Source organism: Zea mays, chromosome 5 (assembly GCF_902167145.1).
Source record: "Zea mays cultivar B73 chromosome 5, Zm-B73-REFERENCE-NAM-5.0, whole genome shotgun sequence".
Taxonomy (NCBI): domain Eukaryota; kingdom Viridiplantae; phylum Streptophyta; class Magnoliopsida; order Poales; family Poaceae; genus Zea; species Zea mays.
The window spans coordinates 15912656-15934929 of record NC_050100.1 but is presented as its reverse complement, the minus strand read 5'-3'; the positions used below and the strand labels follow the sequence as shown (position 1 = coordinate 15934929).

At 49.4% G+C, this 22274-nt stretch overlaps 1 protein-coding gene across 1 annotated transcript; it reads right to left on the bottom strand.

Annotated features, from left to right (window-relative positions):
* Positions 1–16780: 16780 nt before the first annotated feature.
* Positions 16781–21968, bottom strand: LOC103626024 (E3 ubiquitin ligase PQT3-like). The gene is made up of 6 exons (XM_008646407.3): positions 21213–21968; positions 19557–19659; positions 19068–19205; positions 18535–18974; positions 17563–18340; positions 16781–17429 (listed from the first exon to the last, which is right to left on the bottom strand). The coding sequence occupies exons 1-6, from the start codon at positions 21394–21396 to the stop codon at positions 17225–17227; spliced, it is 1848 nt and encodes a 615-aa protein (XP_008644629.1). The 5' UTR covers positions 21397–21968; the 3' UTR covers positions 16781–17224.
* Between the last annotated feature and the right edge of the window lie 306 nt (positions 21969–22274).

Here is a 22274-nt window from a genome sequence, read left to right as displayed (position 1 = left end):
GATGTACTCTCGGAGGGATTCCCCTGACTGCTGGCGGCAGCTTCGGAGATCCCATGAGTTCCCAGGGCGCACGTACGTGCCTTGGAAATTTCCTGCAAAAGCCTTGACCAGGTCGTCCCAGTTGGAGATCTGCGCAGGAGGCAGATGCTCTAGCCAGGCCCGGGCAGCGTCAAAGAGGAAAAGGGGAAGATTACGGATGATGAGGTTGTCGTCGTCTGCCCCTCCCAACTGGCATGCTAGCCGGTAATCCGCAAGCCACAACTCCGGTCTCGTCTCCCCCGAGTACTTGGTGATGGTAGTCGGGGCTCAGAATCGGGCGGGGAACGGCGCTCGTCATATGGCCCGGCTGAAGACTCACGGACCTGGTGGCTCGGGCGAGGGACTCCAATCCTCCTCGCTGTCGTAGCGTCCCCCGCGCCTAGGGTAGTAGCCTCGGCACACCTTCTCCTCAAGGCGGGCTCGATGGTCGCGACGGTGTTGCTCGTCACCGAGGCGATCCCGGGCGGCAGGTGCCTCGTCCCGCGTGTGCTCGGGATGGACCGAGGCCTCCCGCATGCGTCGGGAGGATGCCGCGTGATGCTCCAAGGGGTCAGCTCGCCTTCGGGAGGCAGAGCTCTCGGCTCGTCGAACTGTGGCACCTTCCAGGAGATCCTTGAGTTCGCCCTTGATACGCCGTCCCTCGGTGGTGGATGGCTCCGGCATGGTTCGAAGCAGCATCGTCGCTGCAGCTAGGTCCTGGCCAGACCCGCTGATGGTCGGGGGCAGCGCTGCCCTGGCGTTGTCGACGATACGGCGCTGGACGTCCCGGGCCCGATGACGGGCTCCTCCGACGAGTGTTCGGCCTGCCCACTCCTGCTCGATGTTCTGTCGGAGCTGCACAAGTCGTCCTGCTTCCTCGTCGACCTTGGCCTGCATCTCACGGATTTGCTCGAGCTATGTGTCCTGACCCCCCACAGGGACTGGGACCACAGCTAGCTCCCGTGGGATGTCAACGCGAGATGCGGGGCCAGGGGGATCGCCAACCTCTAGCATGCCGAGGTGGTTGCCTTCGTCATGATCTCCCTGATCGACGTGGAAACATTCGCGACTTGGGCCATAACCCTCGTCGTCAAGGCCATGGCCATCGTCAGAGCAACCGGAGAGGCAGTGGTCACATGCGGACATGAAGTCTCGCATGGTACCGGGATCACCGAGGCCAGAGAAATCCCAACCGAAGTCGGGGTCGTCCTCTTCCTCGGAACACGCCGGTCCAGAGGTTGAGACGGCTGTCAGTCGGTCCCAGGTTGACCACATATGGTACCCCGGAAGGTCTGGATACGCCCTTGCGAAAGCGCTCACCGAAGCGGGGTCGCTAGGTGGGTCGAAGCTGAATCGAAAGGGAACAGGGTGGAATACAGGCGGTACCTCTTGGTCGATGGATGGTGGTGAAGTCGCGTCGGGGACGGAACGCACCGTCATCTTAGGTACGAGGCTAACGCCCAACAGGTCCTTTGCGAGGGTGCCGGCGTCATCAGTCCGCTTGGGGCTGGCACGTTGCGGGGAAGCGACGCTCGTCGTTGTCTCAGGTGCGAGGACAACACCCGACATGTCTCCCGGAGGAGTGCCGGCATCGTCGACTCGCTCTGGTCCGACAGCCGATAAGGTGTCGCCTCCTGCATGGCCATGGTTGCCCCGTCTCCGTCTTCTCCAGCGAGGAGGGTGGCGGGGACGACCCAGGTGTTCCTCTTCCGCCGCGGGGAGATGCCGTCGTCGAGTTCGCTGCCGCCGGGCGAGCCGACTGTCGTTGTTGTTGTGCTGCGAGGGGAGGAGTATTATGTCGTAGCTGCCGTCGAGGGACATGAACTCGAGACTCCCGAAGCGGAGCACCGTCCCGGGCTGAAGAGGTTGCTGAAGTCTACCCATCTGGAACTCGACGGGAAAGTGTTCGTTAACACGCAGCAGGCCCCTACCTGGCGCGCCAACTGTCGGCGTTTCAGACCCAGGGGGTCCCTGGACCGACTAGTAAATTTGTCGTTGCGTGTCCCTGCCCAGATGGGTTGGTGCGAGATGGAACACAAGGGGGAATGAGACTTGTATTATCCTGCACCAGGGTGCTCGTAGTAGGGGTTACAAGCGTTTCGAGAGAGTGAGAGCGAGAAAGCGAGCACGAGAGAGCGAGCACGAGAGAGAGAGAGAGAGAGGGTCCGGCCTTGCTCGTCTTCTCCCGTCCCTTTGCCGTGCGTCTACTTGTCTTCCTTCTGCCCTCCGTCTCCCCCTTTCCTCTCTTTTTTTTCTCCGCGGGGCCCAGGCCACCCCCTTTTATAGACTCAAGGAGATGCCCAGCTGTACAATGGGGGTGTAGCTTGGAGCTAACGTGGCTGGCAGGGAAGTGCCCTGAGCCCTGTACAGATAATAACGTGGCTGTCGAGGGAGCGCCTTGAGCCCTGTAGAGGTAGTAACGTGGCTGTCGGAGAAGTGCCTTGAGCCCTATAGCAGCATAGCTGTTGGCGCTGCATGGATCCTGCTGACGTCTTCTTGCTTCCGTTGGGGGCTTGAGAACCACCGACGTCATGGATGCACACGGGGTGCCATCATTGCCTGTTACCGGGAATGAAGTGGCCTATCAGCTCAGTTTGCTAGAAGGCTTGTCCGCAGTGCATGATGTCTTTCATGTATCTCAGTTGAAGAAGTGTCTCCGTGTGCCAGAAGAGCAGTGGCCAGTGGAAGGTCTGGAGGTCCAGGAGGACTTGACCTACACAGAGAAACCAACGCAAATCCTTGATACGGCAGACAGAGTCACCCGAAGGAAGACTATCAGAATGTGCAAAGTCAGATGGAATCATCACTCTGAGGAAGAAACAACCTGGGAGCGTGAAGATGATCTGATGGCTAAATACCCTGAGCTCTTTGCTAGCCAACCCTGAATCTCGAGGGCGAGATTCTTTTAAGGGGGATAGGTTTGTAACACCCTGAATTTGGGGGTAGAATTTTTTCTTCTTTTCTCTCACCAAATTCGGGCGTTACTCTCTTTTCTCTTCCCGTTCCGCTCCTTCTTCCCAATTTCAAACCAGTATAGTGACAGGTGACTGTGTCGTGTATGAACAAAACCTAAGTGTCATGGGTGTTGCATCATGCCGAAGCACATTTCTTTGTCTAATGTTGCGTGTTCGTCTCGTTCCGTCTCGGTTTTTGGTTCGCTATTGGAGTCTGTTTGATGGGCGTGTCGTGGGTTTTGAGAGCACCTAGAGGGGGGTGAATAGGTGATCCTGTACAACTTGAAACTTAAGCCACAAAAACTTGGTTAAGTGTTAGCACAATAATCGCCAAGTGGCTCGAGAGGAGTCTCAACAACACAATAACCACAAAGATATCAATCACAGAGATGGCACGGTGGTTATCCCGTGGTTCGGCCAAGACCAACGCTTGCCTACTCCACGTTGTGGCGTCCCAACGGACGAGGGTTGCAATCAACCCCTCTCAAGCGGTCCAAAGACCCACTTGAATACCACGGTGTTTTGCTTGCTTTACTATATCCCGTTTGCGAGGAATCTCCACAACTTGGAGCCTCTCGCCCTTACACTTGAAGTTCACAAAGAAGCACGGAGCAAGGGAGGGATGAGCAACGCACACAAGACACAAAATCAGAATGTCAACACGCACACAAGTCGCAACAAGAGCTCGCAACACAACCCGACGAGGTCACAACTCAACAAGAGCTCTAGATGCTATCACGAAGAAACAAATGCGTGGAATCGAAGTCTTGGTGCTTAGGAATGCTTTGAGTATGCTTGATGTGCTCCTCCATGCACCTAGGGGTCCCTTTTATAGCCCCAAGGCAGCTAGGAGCCGTTGAGAACATTCCTGGAAGGCAGATCTTGCCTTCTGTCGACTGGCGCACCGGACAGTCCGGTGCACCACCGGACACTGTCCGGTGCGGATCTCCTTCCTTATTTGGCAAAGCCGACCATTGCAGATTAAGAGCCGTTGGCGCACCGGACACTGTCCGGTGCACACCGGACAGTCCGGTGCTCCAATGTGACCGTTGGCTCGGCCACGCGTCACGCGCGGAATCCTCGGCCGACCGTTGCCCCGGCTGACCGTTGGCTCATCGGACAGTCCGGTGCACCACCGGACAGTCCGGTGAATTTTAGCCGTACGCCGTTAATCATCTCCCAAGAGCGACGAGTTCGCATGTGAACGGCTCACCGGACAGTCCGGTGCACCACCGGACAGTCCGGTGATTTATAGCTGTACACCGTCGTCGAAGTCCCGAGAGCAGCCTGTTCGCCAGAGCCAGCCTGGCGCACCGGACACTGTCCGGTGCACCCAGACCGAGCAGACTTTGGCTGAACAAAGCCATCTCTTCTCTAACTTGATTTTTCCTGTTTCCAGCACTTAGACACAATACATTAGTCCATAAAACAATGTACTAAGTCTAGAAACATACCTTTTGACTTGATTTGCACTTTGTCCACCACTTTGCATAGATTAACACAAAAGCACTTGTGTTGGCACTCAATCACCAAAATGGCCCAAGGGCACATTTCCCTTTCAATCTCCCCCTTTTTGGTGATTTATGCCAACACAACATAAAGCAACTAGAACAAGTGCAATATCAATGCAAATGAAAACTCAATATTGTTTTGATTCAAATTTGGCATATATGGATCACTCTTTGCCACCACTTGGTTTGTTTTTGCAAATCAAACTCAATTTCCTATCTCTAAGTCAAATTCACTTGTAGAGACATAAAAAGAGGTATTCCACGAGAAATTGATCAAAGATTTCAAAAACTCCCCCTTTTTCCCATAATCAACATTTCTCCCCACAAGAGGCCAACTTTTGACAAGAGAGACAATAAAAGAGTTTTGACAAACCAAAAGCTCTATTCTTCTATTTTCAAAATCTCTCAAGTGGTAGCTGATCCATTTATTGCTTTGGCCTTATTTTCTCCCCCTTTAGCGTCAAGCACCAAAACGGGATCAATCTTGGCCCCAGAACCCCATTGCCTCACCAAAATCTTCAATAAGAATACAAAGGCAATAAGAGTACATGAGATGAACTTGGAATAAGTTACCCTCTCATCGGAGTGCAGTGGAAGTCTTTCATGGTCCAATTCCACCTTTTCCCTTTCAAAACTCCTTTGAGACTAAAACAAGCAAACTCAAGCACACGGTTAGTCTCAAAGGGTCAAGTTGTAGCACATCTCCCCCTAAATATGTGCATCACTTGCAAGAGAACTTGTGAGGTCCAGGGAGTGGTTGTACAACTTGAGCACCACAAGTAAGCAACAAAATGCATAAGGAACATGATCAAAGGCATAAACACATGTATGCTATGAATCAATCCAAGTTCCGCGAATCTAAGACATTTAGCTCACTACGCAGCCTGCAAAAGGTCTTCCCATCTAAAGGCTTGGTAAAGATATCGGCTAGCTGGTTCTCGGTGCTAACATAAAACACTTCGATATCTCCCTTTTGCTGGTGGTCTCTCAGAAAGTGATGTCGGATGTCAATGTGCTTTGTGCGGCTGTGCTCAACAGGATTTTCCGCTATTCGGATAGCACTCTCATTGTCACATAGGAGTGGGACTTTGCTCAGATTGTAGCCAAACTCCTAGAGGGTTTGCCTCATCCAAAGTAGTTGTGCGCAACACTGTCCTGCGGCAACGTACTTGGCCTCAGCGGTGGATAGGGCAACAGAAGTTTGTTTCTTAGAGTTCCATGACACCAGGGACCTTCCTAAGAAGTGGCATGTCCCCGATGTACTCTTCCTATCGACCTTACATCCAGCATAGTCGGAGTCTGAATATCCAATCAAGTCAAAGTTAGACCCCTTTGGATACCAGATCCTGAAGCAAGGCGTAGCGACTAAATATCTAAGAATTTGCTTCACGGCCACCAAGTGACATTCCCTTGGATCGGATTGAAATCTAGCACACATGCATACGCTAAGCATAATATCCGGTCTACTAGCACATAAATAAAGTAAAGACCCTATCATTGACCGGTATGCCTTTTGATCAATGGACTTACCTCCTTTGTTCAGGTCGGTGTATCCATCGGTTCCCATCGGAGTCTTTGCGGGCTTGGCATCCTTCATCCTAAACCGCTTTAGCAAGTCTTGCGTGTACTTCATTTGGGAGATGAAAGTGCCGTCCTTGAGTTGCTTCACTTGGAACCCAAGGAAGTAGTTCAACTCGCCCATCATCGACATCTCGAATTTCTGCGTCATCACCCTGCTAAACTCTTCACAAGACTTTTGATTAGTAGAACCAAATATTATGTCATCGACGTAAATTTGGCACACAAAAAGATCGCCATCGCAAGTCTTAGTGAAAAGAGTTGGATCGGCTTTCCCAACCTTGAAAGCATTAGCAATTAAAAAGTCTCTAAGGCATTCATACCATGCTCTTGGGGCTTGCTTAAGTCCATAGAGCGCCTTAGAGAGCTTACACACGTGGTCGGGGTACCGTTCATCCTCGAAGCCAGGGGGTTGCTACACGTACACCTCCTCCTTGATCGGTCCGTTGAGGAAAGCGCTCTTCACATCCATTTGGTACAACCTGAAAGAATGGTGAGCGGCATATGCTAGCAAAATACGAATTGATTCTAGCCTAGCCACAGGAGCGAAAGTCTCCTCAAAGTCCAAACCCTGCGACTTGGGCATAACCTTTTGCCACAAGTCGAGCCTTGTTCCTTGTCACCACCCCGTGCTCGTCCTGTTTGTTGCGGAACACCCACTTGGTTCCCACAACATTTTGCTTGGGACGAGGCACCAGTGTCCAAACTTCATTACGCTTGAAATTGTTGAGTTCCTTCTGCATGGCCAACACCCAGTCTGGATCTAGCAAGGCCTCTTCTACCCTGAAAGGCTCAAAAGAAGAGACAAAGGAGTAATGCTCACAAAAATTAACTAATCTTGAACGAGTAGTTACTCCCTTGCTAATATCACCCAAAATTTGGTCGACGGGATGATTCCTTTGAATCGTCGCTCGAACTTGGGTTGGAGGTGCCTGAGGAGCTTCTTCCTCTCCAACTTGAACATCCTGTGCTCCCCCTTGATCATGCGCCTCCACGTGAGGTACCTGTTCGTCATCTTGGGTTGGAGAATGCACCATTATTGAGGAAGACGGTTGATCTTGCTCCAATTGTTCCTGAGGCCGCACATCTCCAATCGCCATGGTGCGTATCGCGGCCGTTGGAACGTCTTCTTCATCTACATTATCAAGATCAACAACTTGCTCTCTTGGAGAGCCATTAGTCTCATCAAATACAACGTCGCTAGAGACTTCAACCAAACCCGATGATTTGTTGAAGACCCTATACGCCTTTGTATTTGAGTCATAACCTAATAAAAACCCTTCTACAGCTTTGGGAGCAAATTTAGAAGTTCTACCTTTCTTCACAAGAATATAACACTTGCTCCCAAATACATGAAAATAAGACACATTGGGTTTGTTACCAGTTAGCAGCTCATACGAAGTCTTCTTGAGGAGGCGGTGAAGGTAGACCCGGTTGATGGCGTGGCAAGCCGTGTTCATGGCTTCCGACCAAAAGCGCTCGGGGGTCTTGAACTCTCCAAGCATAGTCCTTGCCATATCGATGAGCGTCCTGTTCTTCCTCTCTACCACACCATTTTGTTGTGGTGTGTAGGGAGCGGAGAACTCATGCTTGATCCCTTCCTCCTCAAGGAACTCCTCCACTTGAAGGTTCTTGAACTCGGACCCGTTGTCGCTCCTTATCTTCTTCACCTTGAGCTCAAACTCGTTTTGAGCTCTCCTGAGGAAGCGCTTGAGGGTCCCTTGGGTTTCAGATTTATCCTGCAAAAAGAATACCCAAGTGAAGCGGGAAAAATCATCAACTATAACAAGACCATACTTACTTCCTCCTATACTTAGATAGGCGACGGGTCCGAAGAGGTCCATATGAAGCATCTCCAAGGGTCTTGATGTGGTCATCACATTTTTGGTGTGATGAGAGCCTCCCACCTGTTTCCCTGCTTGACAAGCTGCACAAGGTCTATCTTTTTCGAAATGTACGTTAGTTAGACCTATCACGTGTTCTCCCTTTAGAAGTTTGTGAAGGTTCTTCATCCCCACATGTGCTAAGCGGCGATGCCACAGCCAGCCCATGTAAGTCTTAGCAATTAAGCATGCATCTAGACCGGCCTCTTCTTTTGCAAAATCAACCAAATAAAGTTTGTCGTCTAGTACACCCTTAAAAGCTAGTGAACCATCACACCTTCTAAAGACAGACACATCTACATTTGTGAATAGACAATTATATCCCATATTGCATAATTGACTAACAGATAACAAATTATATCCAAGCGACTCAACTACAAACACATTAGAAATAGAGTGCTCGGATGAAATAGCAATTTTACCTAACCCTTTTACCTTGCCTTGGTTCCCATCACCGAATATTATTGAATCTTGGGGATCCCTGTTCTTGACGTAGGAAGAGAACATCCTCTTTTCCCCCGTCATGTGGTTTGTGCATCCGCTGTCGATAATCCAGCTTGTACCCCCGGATGCATAAACCTGCAAGGCAAATTTAGGCTTGGGTCTTAGGTACCCAACTCTTGTTGGGTATTACAAGGTTAGTCACAATTGTCTTAGGGACCCAAATGCAAGTTTTATCTCCCTTGCATCTTGCCCCTAACTTCCTAGCAATCACCTTCTTATTCTTTCTACAAATGGCAAATGTAGCATTGCAAGCATGATATATTGTAGAAGGTTCATTAACTTTCCTAGGAACATTAACAACATTTCTCCTAGGCATATTATGAACAACATTTCTCCTAGCAACATTTCTATCATGCATAACATGGGAACTAGAAGCAGTCATAGCATCAAAAGCATCATAACTTCTAAAGGCATTCTTAGAATGTCTCCTACCATGATACATGAAAGCATGGTTCTTTTGCACACTACTGGCCATAGGGGCCTTCCCTTTCTCCTTGGTGGAGATGGGAGCCTTATGGCTTGTTAAGTTCTTGGCTTCTCTCTTGAAGCCAAGACCATCCTTAATTGAGGGGTGTCTACCAATCGTGTAGGCATCCCTTGCAAATTTTAGTTTGTCAAATTCACTTTTGCTAGTCTTAAGTTGGACATTAAGACTAGCCACTTCATCATTTAATTTAGAAATGCAAACTAGGTGTTCACTACAAGCATCAATGTCAAAATCTTTACACCTAGTGCAAATCATAACATGTTCTACACTAGAGTTAGATTTATTTGCTACTTCTAGTTTAGCATTTAAATCATTGTTAATTCTCTTTAAGCTAGAGATAGAGTCATGACATGTAGACACTTCACTAGAAAGCATTTCATTCCTTTTAACTTCTAGAGCAAGTGAATTTTGTGCACTAACAAATTTATCATGCTCTTCATATAAAAGGTCCTCTTGTTTCTCTAAAAGTCTATCCTTTTCATTCAAGGCATCAATTAGTTCATTAATCTTATCTATTTTAGTTCTATCCAATCCCTTGAACAAACTATAGTAATCTATTTCTTCATCACTAGACTCATCATCACTAGAAGAATCATAAGTAGTACTGTCTCGAGTACATACCTTCTTCTCCTTCACCATGAGGCATGTGTGACGCTCGTTGGGGAAGAGGGATGACTTGTTGAAGGCGGTGGCGGCGAGTCCTTCATTTTCGGAGTCGGACGACAAACAATCCGAGTCCCACTCCTTGCCAAGGTGTGCTTTGCCCTTAGCCTTCTTGTATGCCTTCTTCTTCTCCCTCTTGCTCCCTTGTTCCTGGTCACTATCATTATCGGGACAGTTAGCAATAAAATGACCAATCTTACCACATTTGAAGCATGAGCGCTTCCCCTTTGTCTTGGTCTTGCTTGGCTGTCCCTTGCGACCCTTTAGCGCCGTCTTGAAGCGCTTGATGATGAGAGCCATCTCTTCATCATTGAGCCCGGCCGCCTCAACTTGCGCCACCTTGCTAGGTAGCGCCTCCTTGCTCCTCGTTGCCTTGAGAGCAATGGGTTGAGGCTCATGGATTGGACTGTTCAACGCGTCGTCCACGTACCTCGCCTCCTTGATCATCATTCGCCCGCTTACGAACTTTCCAAGGACTTCTTCGGGCGACATCTTGGTGTACCTAGGATTTTCACGAATATTGTTCACCAAATGTGGATCAAGTACAGTAAAGGACCTTAGCATTAGGCGGACGACGTCGTGGTTCGTCCATCGCGTGCTTCTGTAGCTCCTTATTTTGTTGATAAGGGTCTTGAGCCGGTTGTATGTTTGGGTTGGCTCCTCGCCCCTTATCATCGCGAATCTTCCAAGCTCGCCCTCCACCAACTCCATCTTGGTGAGTAAGGTGACGTCGTTCCCCTCATGAGAGATCTTGAGGGTGTCCCAGATCTGCTTGGCATTGTCCAAGCCGCTCACCTTATGGTACTCGTCCCTGCACAAAGAGGCTAACAACACAGTAGTAGCTTGTGCATTTTTATGAATCTGTTCATTAATAAATATAGGACTATCCGAGCTATCAAATTTCATTCCATTCTCAACAATATCCCATATGCTTGGATGGAGAGAGAACAAGTGGCTACGCATTTTGTGATTCCAAAATCTATAGTCCTCCCCATCAAAGTGTGGAGGTTTGCCAAGAGGGATGGAAAGCAAATGTGCATTTAAACTCTGCGGAATACGAGAGTAATCGAAAGAAAAGTTCGAATTAACCGTCTTTCGTTTCTCGTAGTCGTAGTCGTCCTTTTGGGAAGAAGTGGACTCATCGCTGTCGTCGTAGTAGACGATCTCCTTGATGCGTCTCGTCTTCTTCTTCTTCCCATCTTTGCGTTTGTGGCCCGAGCCCGAGTCGGTAGGCTTGTCATCCTTCGGCTTGTTGACGAAGGACTCCTTCTCCTTATCGTTGATCACGATTCCCTTCCCCTTAGGATCCATCTCTTCGGGCGATTAGTCCCTTTGTGAAGAGAACGGCTCTGATACCAATTGAAAGCACCTAGAGGGGGTGAATAGGTGATCCTGTAAAACTTGAAACTTAAGCCACAAAAACTTGGTTAAGTGTTAGCACAATAATCGCCAAGTGGCTAGAGAGGAGTCTCAACAACACAATAACCACAAAGATATCAATCACAGAGATGGCACGGTGGTTATCCCGTGGTTCGGCCAAGACCAACGCTTGCCTACTCCACGTTGTGGAGTCCCAACGGACGAGGGTTGCAATCAACCCCTCTCAAGCGGTCCAAAGACCCACTTGAATACCACGGTGTTTTGCTTGCTTTACTATATCCCGTTTGCGAGGAATCTCCACAACTTGGAGCCTCTCGCCCTTACACTTGAAGTTCACAAAGAAGCACGGAGTAAGGGAGGGATGAGCAACGCACACAAGACACAAAATCAGAATGTCAACACACACACAAGTCGCAACAAGAGCTCGCAACACAACCCGACGAGGTCACAACTCAACAAGAGCTCTAGATGCTATCACGAAGAAACAAATGCGTGGAATCGAAGTCTTGGTGCTTAGGAATGCTTTGATTATGCTTGATGTGCTCCTCCATGCGCCTAGGGGTCCCTTTCATAGCCCCAAGGCAGCTAGGAGCCGTTGAGAACATTCCTGGAAGGCAGATCTTGCCTTCTGTCGACTGGCGCACCGGACAGTCCGGTGCACCACCGGACACTGTCCGGTGCGGATCTCCTTCCTTATTTGGCAAAGCCGACCGTTGCAGATTAAGAGCCGTTGGCGCACCGGACACTGTCCGGTGCTCCAATGTGACCGTTGGCTCGGCCACGCGTCACGCGCGGAATCCTCGGCCGACCGTTGCCCCGGCTGACCGTTGGCTCACCGGACAGTCCGGTGCACCACCGGACAATCCGGTGAATTTTAGTCGTACGTCGTTAATCATCTCCCGAGAGCGACGAGTTCGCCTGTGAACGGCTCACCGGACAGTCCGGTGCACCACCGGACAGTCCGGTGATTTATAGCCGTACACCGCCATCGAAGTCCCGAGAGCAGCCTGTTCGCCAGAGCCAGCCTGGCGCACCGGACACTGTCCGGTGCACCACCAGACAGTCCGGTGCACCCAGACCGAGCAGACTTTGGCTGAACAAAGCCATCTCTTCTCTAACTTGATTTTTCCTGTTTCCAGCACTTAGACACAATACATTAGTCCATAAAACAATGTACTAAGTCTAGAAACATACCTTTTGACTGGATTTGCACTTTGTCCACCACTTTGCATAGATTAACACAAAAGCACTTGTGTTGGCACTCAATCACCAAAATACTTAGACATGGCCCAAGGGCACATTTCCCTTTCAGGTTTCGATCCGCGAAGTGGCCTGGCCCAACCCAGTCCAGCCTAGCCTGGCTCAGTCCAGCCCGGTCCGGCCCACGCGCCCCTGGCGCCCCTGCCCACCCCCATGCGCGCCCCCCTCCCCCAGATCCGTTTGGCTCATTCGAATTCTCCCGCGCAGCAACCTCTCTCTCCCATCTCTCTCTCTCTACCTCCCGTGGTGCCCTAGGTTTTGGAGACGGTGATCGCCGGAGTTGGATCCCGAGGTGAGCTCCCCTTCCCTCCCTTCTCCTCTCTCTCTCCCTCTCTCCCTCTCCCTCCTCTTCTCTCCCCCTGCGCGCGCCCTCTGTTCTCTCCCCTGCGCGCGCGCGCGTCCCTGCGTGGCGGCACGCCCCTGCTCCCCGCGGCACGGTGGCCCGCCCCTCCCCTGCCTGTGGCGGCGTGGCCCCGCCCCTCCCTTTCCCGCGCGGCGCGGCGGCCCCGCCCCTCCCTTCCCCGCGGCGGCGCGGCGGCCCGCCCCTCCCCTTCCCCGCGCGGCGGCCCGTCCCTCCCCTCCTCGGCCCCCGGCGCGGCGTCCCGGCCCCTCGGCGCGGTCCCCGGCCCCCGGCGCGTCCCCTGCCCCAGCGCGCAGCCCCCTGCGCGCAGCCTCGGCCCCCTGCGCGTGGCGTCCCGGCCCCGGCGCGACTCACGTAGCCTCGTTTACCCCCTAACGTGTTCCCGCGTGCGCAAACCCACGCGCGCGGTGATTATTCTTGGTTTGTAATTAATTTCAAACTCCGTTAGTTAGCGTGCTGCGTCGCGCGCTTCGTCGCGCGACGAATTTGTCTAATTTCAGATTCTATTAATGTGCTGCGTCTCGCGCTTCGCCGCGTGACGATCCATTTTGATTTCAGGTTGTTTAAATGTGCGACGTCGCGCGTCCGGTCGCGCGACGTTTCGCTTTAAACTCAGCTCTGTTGACGTATGCCGTCATGCGCTTCGTCGCGCGATGCTTAACGTCTCTTTATAATTAATGCAAGTGTCTCGTTGTACGCTCTGTCGCGCAGCGAGTCGTTTACTTCTTAATTCAATCTAAATGTCGTGTCGAACGTCTCGACGTGCGATCACTCTCTTTCATTCATCTTCAATTGTTTATAATGATTAAATGTAGAACTTGATTTTACTTTATGCTAAAACGTAGTATCCAAATTAATTCCCTTCCATTAAGCGAGTAGTTTAATTTATAATCATGTAACGTGATCGTTTCTCGACTGTCTTTTTTCTCTTTCTCTCTTAGCCTTAATTGCGAGCCCACGTGGAATGTCTATTTATTTACTGCATTCTATTGTATGGTGTACTGTTTGTTTGTATTAAATGTATGGATGTATGTATGTTTGCGCTCGCATAGAGAACGATCCGGTTGAAGAGCCCGAAGAACTCGCAGGAGAAGCCCCTGAGCAGCAGTCGGTTGGTGGAGGCAAGTGTCCCTTGACCTATCTCTGTCCTATACATTCTTTAATTCACCTCCCGCATTTCACAGTTATACCTAAGGATCGACTAGCTTTTGTTATCCATGTCCTTGTTTACCTATTTGGGTTGGATTATTATTGCTTAGTCTTATGCTATTGCTCAACTCTAATTAATGAACATGATGAGAATTTATCAATGATACGCTGTTTTCCCTCCTTTATTATGATGTTATACTTGTGACCTTCAAGGGGGCTCGAGCGGTTTCTCGAGTGCCTCTCCGTAAGGACCTGTTCGTTGGATGACCGCCCGGGAAAACAGTGCAACCATGAGGGTGGAGTGAGACGCCCTTAGCTGAGTAATTAGAGGAACCGAGGTGTAGTTCGCTTAGCTGTTGTGCCGTCAATGGGGCTCGGTGTATGCGGCTCGCTCTGCCAAGGTTGATTTGTCCCTTGGGGAGGAGTGCGGTACATTTAGGAAACCTAACGGGCGGCTACATCCCCGGGAAATCTTTGTAAAGGCTACGTAGTGATACCCTGCTGGGTCACCTTGGTAGTGATCAATGGAGAGTCGTGATCTCCGGGCAGAAAGGGAAATCACGGCTTGTGGGTAAAGTGCACAACCTCTGCAGAGTGTTTGAAAACTGATATATCAGTCGTGCTCGCGGTTATGAGCGGCCAAGAGAGCTCCAGTGATTAGTGGTACTTGATCAGAGATGTTCGGATTTGCAGGTGGCAATGAGATTGATGGTTCTTGGTTTTGACTCTGGTAATGGTAAGTGTTATTCTTACCGTTTGGAAAGAGTACGTTTGGGTTAATAACGTGGGTTAATCCTAAAACTTGGCTTTCTCTACTAGTAATAATAATCTGACAAACTAAAAACAACTGCTTGACTTACCCCCACATAAAGCTAGTCCACTACAGCCAAACAGGACACTTGTTGGGTATGTTGATGTGTACTCACCCTTGCTCTACACACCAACCCTCCCCCTTCCCCAGGTTGTCTGCATTGCAACCACTGCTCAGGAGAAGATGAAGCCGTGGAAGGAGACTTCCAGGAGTTCCAAGACTACGACGAGTTCTACGTGTGGGTTAGCGGCAACCCCCAGTCGGCTGCCTGTGCAGGCCGCGTTTATCTACGTTTCGTTTTCGCACTTTGATTTTTGTAAAGACTGTGTGGATGTCTCAGACATATGGTGTAATCGACTATTATTTCCCTTTTTAATACTATTTGAGCACTGTGTGATGATGTCCATGTTATGTAACTGCTGTGTACGTGAATTGCTGATCCTGGCACGTACATGGTTCGCATTCGGTTTGCCTTCTAAAACCGGGTGTGACACATGCCCAGGTGGGACAAGCAGCCACGACTCTCCCGTGGCCACCCTCGGGCAGGACAAGCAGACACGACTCGCCTGAGGACAACCCCGGCGGTACTGGCAGTAACGACTCACCCGAGGCAACCCTGGGCGAGAAAGGCAGTAATGATTCGCCCGAGGGCAACCATGGGTGGGAGAGGCAGTCACGATTCACTCGAGGCCATCCTCGGGGGGAGAGGCAGTCACGACTCGCCCAAAGCCATCCTCGGGTGGGAGAGGTAGTCACGACTCGCCCGAGGCCACCCTCATACAGGAGACACAATCTTGACTTGTCCGAGGCCAAGCCTGAGCGGGATAGGCAACCATGACTCGCCTGGGGCCATTCTCGGGCGAGACAGACAGTCACGACTCACCTGATGCCAACCCCTAGCGGGAGACGCAGTTATGACTCAACCGAGGCCAAGCCCTGGCTGGACAGTCAGTCACGACTCCCCTGAGGCCACCCTCGGGTGGGACAGGCAGTCATGACTCGCCTAAGGGCAACCCCGGGCGGGAGACATAGTCACGACTCATCCGTGGCCATCCTCAGGTGGGACAGATAGTCACAACCTCGCCTGAGGCCATCCGCGGGCGGGACAGGCAGTAATGACTCGCCCGAGGCCATCCGCGAGTGGGATAGACAGTCACGACTGGCCCAAGGCCAACCTCCGGCAAGACAGGTACTCACAACTCGCGCGAGGCCATCCTCCGGTGGGATACGTAGTCATGACTCGCTCCAGACCACTCTCGGGCGGGAGAGGCTGTCAAGAATTGCCCAAGGCCAAGCCCGACGGGAGACGCAGTCACGACTCGTTTGAGACCACCCTTGAGCGGGAGACATAATCACGACTCGTCTGAGGCCAAGCCCGGGCGGGACAGGAAGTCACGACTCATCCGAGGTCAAGCCCGGGCAGCAGATGCAGTCACGACTCATCCGAGGCCAAGCCCGGGTAGCAGACGCAGTCACGACTCGCCTAAGGCCACTTTGGCAGAACTGTCCGCACCTGGCCTCCTCCACCTCTTCCCGCCTCTCGCTCTAACCGTGCCATGTTCCACATGTCGCGGCCTCCATCCACCTAACTCCCTCCAATCTGCCTCCCGACGCAATTTGCGGTCCCACACACCCGATGCCCCGCCCCCGAGCCTGCCTCCCAATGTCACCTCCCTTGCATATCGACCCGACGCGTGAAGTTTGGTCGATAGCATCACTAAACAATGATCTATACATACACAAGTGTCACTCTGTCGGTTGATTACCTCACTAAACAATGACCTATGTCTGCATAAGTATTACCCGTTGCACTCCACCTCTTCCCGCCTCTCGCTCTAACCGTGCCACGTTCCACATGTCGCGGCCTCCATCCACCTAACTCCCTTCAATCTGCCTCCCGACGCAATTCGCGGTCCCACACACCCGATGCCCCGCCCCCAAGCCTGCCTCCCAATGTCACCTCTCTCGCATGTCGACCCGACACGTAAAGTTTGATTGATAGCATCACTAAACAATGATCTATACATACACAAGTGTCACCCTATCGATTGATTATCTCACTAAACAATGACCTATGTCTACATAAGTAATACCCGTTGCAACACACAAGCATATACCTAGTATGTCAAAAGACTGGAAGTCTTTGGTGCACTTATTATCAACGACAACACGGTTCTCACAGGGTAGAAGGGAGACCAAATAATTTGAGAGCTCGGAAACATAGCGAAATTATTTGGAGAGTTCGCATTATAGAGAGAGCTGGCAACACTCTTAGCATTAATACAAAAAAAATGTTTAATATCAATACATTTCGCTAGGGAACCGAAAGTTCCCTCTGCTTTGTGACAATCTTTCTTCTGCTTTCAGGGGCATACATACAATTACGAGTATAAGAAGATCAATAGGTGAGCACTGGTGACCAGCAATATATTGCTGCACTTGGTCTGCCAAGTTTAGGACAGTGCCTTGTGTCCACGCCTCCTGATGATCTATGACCCCATCTCGTCTTGAAATTACGTTCCTCGTAGCTTGCGTCCTCTTCACGACTCACGAGTCATCATACTCCTGGAACCGTCTCGATCTCCACCGATTTGTCTACCATCATACTACTCCGGGAGAAAACGGGCATCCGCTTCCTAGTAGAATGATCCTCAAATAAGTCTACTCAGGATGCCCCATAAGAATGCCCATGGTCCCTTCTATCTGAGTTTGACCTTGTTCCATGAGAGGAGACCAGCCGTCGCTTGTGCTCTGTTGATTGGGGCTGAAGACGAGTGTCCTTGGGCCGGTGCCGGTCACTCCTCTCACGGTGCTTTAAAGGTGCTCTGGCAGCCGCAGTGCTCCCACGACGCATGGGCTCAGTTTCAGGCCTGAAGAATCCCCCACACAGACAGACTATTAGCGTCACAAATTAGCAAGTGAAGCTCTGAATAATTGGCAGACGCGCATAATTCAGCTCAAAAAAGTACCAGTCTAAACTGAGGATGATAGGACAATACATACCTTTGGTAGCTTGCTGGATAGCCTTGCATTGGATTCACACAATATGGATCCATTGGATACTCACAATATGGATCCATTGGATTTGCACAATATGGATCCATCGGATAACCAGCGTACGGCATCCCCATTGAGCTATACATGTAGGGTTCAGTTGCCCAAGGATGTCCATTGATGAAGGGATTGTAATATGCAGGGTCAAAAGAAACATTGTAACCATAGCCAACATTGTTAGGCTGAACGTTCTTGGTTAAGTCTGCCTTCTTCCGCTTCTTCTTTGCTTGATCTGTCCTTGTGACATCATGTTCTCGGGACCCTGAAACAGTGGTGGCATTCGAAGTCGTTTCACTTCCATCCTTCACTTTGAGGGCTTCAGCATTTGCTACCGCCTTCTCTACTGACACTTCTGCAGAATTGCCTTCATATTTGCTAAGGATTTCAGCAGTGGCTGCTAATTTCTCTAGAGGCTGGTTCACCAGGTCACCTTCTGTGGCAACCTGGAGCACATAATCAGGTGCAGATACCGCTGGTAGCTGATGGTCTATAGACTGCTTCACCTCCCTTGCTGACGCAACAGAAGCAGTGTGGCTCTGTATTTTTGGGTTAGGGTTGCTGCCTGACGAACTTCTGTGTCTTGTTGTACCACTACCACCACTGCTTGTCTGTGTTCCCAACATATTGCTGATTGTGCTCCGAAGTGTTTGATTTGGAATGAGGTCATCTGCTAGTGTCTCCACTCCACAAATGCACTTCGACTCTTTAATAATATAATCCCGAATGCCTGATAAAAGATACACCAGAAAACTGTTCCTTATATTGTTCGAATCATAAATACTTGACACAAACAGCTAGATACTGCTATAAAAACAAATTTGGTGTAAAACAAAATTTGGGTATTTTTAGATAATGCACTCACTGACACCAAAACACAGACTTCGAAGGCACATACAAATGGAGTATATGAAAACCACTTACATCTATCACAAAAACTGTCAAAACAGCACTTGCTTGTCAATACTGCATCTCTCATCACTTTTTTACATAGTCGGCAGTGGAGCTCTGCTGGCAAGTCATCAACAGCCCCGGCTGGGGCAGACGGGACAAGTGAATCCAAAATGCCATCGACAGGTGTAACTACTGGGACAAGAGACCGACTCATTTTATTGTTGTCGAACTTGGGATCGCCAATGCTTGGACAATGGTGGATAAAATGCCCTGGAATTCGGCATCTGTAGCAAATGTATCCAGGTGGAGGCATCTTGTTTTCCTGTGAGCAGTGTTGAATGAAATGGCCTGGAACACCACAAGAGCGGCAGACATAGCCGGGTGGAGGTGTTTCCCCTTCCAACGGCCCATAGTTACGTCTTGATGTAAACCTTCCACTGTCTTGTCCTCTTTTAGAGGGGAGCTGTTCCCTACATGCACCATGGAACGGGATTATCAGAGTGAAGGAGGTAACGAGAAAAACCATACCGTTTTGTCAAAATAGGAGAATGTGATATGCTTACCATTTGAGTTCAGCAGCATCAATTACTGCTGCAATTACAGCATCTTCATCTTGCACTACTGTGGAAGAACATGACTTTGAGCTTGAGTCAGTAACCACCGACTTGCAAGGTACAGAACATTCTTCTGTGACTTCCGGCCTACAATTAGTTACATGATGTTAGTACGCTTAGTCCTCATTTCTCTGCCCTGCATGTTCTCAGGTGAAACAGATTTGATTGGTGATGCTTCAGCTATAGACAATGCAATATGACACAGCAATTAAACTGTGTTTGGATAGAAGACTCAAAGAAAACAATCCTCTTCTACTGGGAGCAATTTAGACAGAAAAAAAAGTAGGGAAATAGTGAGAACTATTCTGTTGATTTCATTGTGAAGCCAAATTGTTCAGACTGTAGGCACACATTTCTACATGAATTGGTCTATGTTTAAAATGTCTCACCCCTAGCCTAATGATAATGCAAAGTAAAAGACTGAAGAGAAGACCTTACCTAGGGGACAAAACAATCTTCTCTGACAGTTGCCCAGGAATGGAAATTCTGCGGACCAACACAGTTGTGTTCTGTGGTATGGATGCTCTTTCATCTGCATATTCTGAACTCAAATATAAACACAGAAAACAGAAATGTCAACTGATAATCCACCAAAAGACCAAAACAAACATATTCTGGCAAGCTATAAGATAATTGATAATTCTTCTCGTATATATACCGAATGATGCATTTAATTGAACATCAAAGTTGAGATGTTTAAATTGATTTATACTATATGACCGATTGATTTTATCCCTTGGGTTAACAATTGGGATTTCTCAGAGCACTATTGAGATGTCCTGGATTCATGAACAAACAGCGAAAAGGAAGGGAACTTTTTGAATTTTCACACTTCAGAATTTATAAAGATAAGCTTTCCATCAGTATGACAAGGTGCATTTCCAATAAGATGTCCCGATACATACAGGTCAAATTTCATCCAGTATACAGATTTTCTGAACTCCTTCAGGAGGTAGTAACACGCCCCATGGGCATACAAATAATAGGAGACCATACACAAATACAATGTACACATATTACAGTTCTTTTATTTTTTCTCAACAACAATGAAACCACAAGTGAAGTGTGAACAGTGACCATTGTACTTAACAGAATATGTATTCATGACCCATAGAATATTGGCGTACAAAGCAAAAGTATGCAATTGTTAGACGAACTCCAACAGCTCCCTCCGGCGTCGCAAGGGTGGGGACACCTGCGCCCGCTGCGAACGGGGGAGCTCTAATCTCTCTCGCCCTTTCGTTAATCTTAATCAATGCATTTAACTGCGAAATTAACTCTTTTTTCAAGTTTAATTACCTAATAACAATGTGTACTATGGTACTACAAATATTGTAGTATTTTTTTAGAACTCCAAAAACTAATGTAAAAGTCAAATAGCTCAGTTAAAGAGTAAAAGGAGAACTAAATAGTGGGAACGGTTGAAGAGGAAGTGAAATAATGGGGAGAGTATTTGAGGGGGAGGTATTTAAATATGAATAGGAAGCACGAATAAGGGGATATGGAAGGGGGAATTGTTGGAGGAGGTCTTAGAGAATCAACTTGCATCAAACTCAGAAATAGCCAAACTGGGTGAGGAATACATACTGGAATGACGCATGCAAAAATCATTGGCACCAAAACTAGGACAATGGATAAAACCATATGCAAAGCCCAACTGAGTGAAGAATGTATATTGAAATGACGCATGCAAAATCATTGGCATCCAAACTAGAACAGTCGATAAAACCTATGCAACTCGCTTTTTGTTAAGTGGCTAAGAGCTACAATCAAGCAATTCGCACGGACAACTTAAACACTGAAACAAAGTTCAGGTGTCCATTTAAAGACCAGATTGATGTTATTAAACTCTCCCATGTGTTAACAGGTTGCATGAATCCAGACATCTCAAAAGCAAGCTTAAATGATTTCCCCAAAATTGTGATGATCAAAGGTCAACTGCACCAGATATGTTCTCAATTTTATTAGGCTGTGAAATCTGTTGTGGTGCAGAGTAAAGGCAACTACGATGAAATTTTACACAATCATACACTCGGCAGTATATACAGAAATAAAGTAATCGAGAACAGTTAAGATATTTGACGTTAAACCAACCTTCGCCAGTTTGGGCGTTGGAGATGACAATATCCTCTGTGGCACGACCGCGGGTTCGACCACGGCCGTGCCTACCGCTCGTCATGATAAGCTGCTTGAGTTCAGACACAGAAATAAAAGCATGGGGCACGGGCATAGAACAGATTTCCTTTTCACTCTTATATTGGTAATAGACAACACCCATGATGGATGGCGAGTCCTGTTTCTTTTTCTCCGCCTATGAAGGCCTCTCTATCTCGAGATGGCCCGAATACTTTTTTCAGATCTCAGATGAAATACAACGAATAGCAGAACACTGAACAGATTCGATCTACGAAGAGGCGATCGGCGATCGACGACGGCACGGATCCTTCGAGTCGTCGATGCAGGCTTGGTGGAGACGTAGCCTGTGGAGCAAACGATTCCTCGTGACGACGGCTGGGGGAGATCGAGGGCGTAGAAGTCGGGTACAGGACGCCGGGTAGCCGAGATGCCGGGACGCGGCAACCGGTGGTAGGAGCGAGCGATTCCGCCGGATAAGGGCGCCGGATCTGAAGGCGTCGCCGGGGCTAGGGTTCTGACTTCTGAGGCGCGGGCGGAGACTGGCGGTGGGATTGGGGGGATTTTGGCGACGAGGGCGGTGGATTTTATGAGAGAGAGGCGGCCCACGAACGCGTGGTTGCGTGAACGAATCGGACGCGGCTTCTGCGGTGCTGCCTCTTTTCCGTGGCCACGAAGGCTTCGACCGACCTTCGATGACCTATGTGTTAAGTAACCCTAGTTAGGGTTATGTGGGCAAATACCTGCTTTGCCTCTGAGGGGTCTCACATCTTTATATAAGGAACATGTACACCCCTTCATATTAGAGAGATCAGAAAGAGGCCAGAGGCCCAACCCTATATCCAGTGTCTCGTGTGTTTCCTCTGTCGTGCTTATGGGAAGGGAGACGGGTTCTCTACATCTTCTTGCGCCTCTACTGCTGACGGGAGGGAAGGGAGCGGATCTGGTGATCCGTGGTAACGTAGTTCTCAATACGTTATCAGCACGCTCTACCTCGATGTTGCTGTGGATCAGATCTGCATC

Bases quoted from the DNA above. Each gene is read 5' to 3' on its own strand.
- LOC103626024 (XM_008646407.3), bottom strand. From the start codon at position 21,396: ATGGGTGTTGTCTATTACCAATATAAGAGTGAAAAGGAAATCTGTTCT. The intron at 18,975-19,067 runs GTAAGCATATCA...TGGTGCATGTAG, and splicing joins GATGCTGCTGAACTCAAATG to GGAACAGCTCCCCTCTAAAA. The intron at 18,341-18,534 runs GTAAGTGGTTTT...ATCTTTTATCAG, and splicing joins TGACAGTTTTTGTGATAGAT to GCATTCGGGATTATATTATT.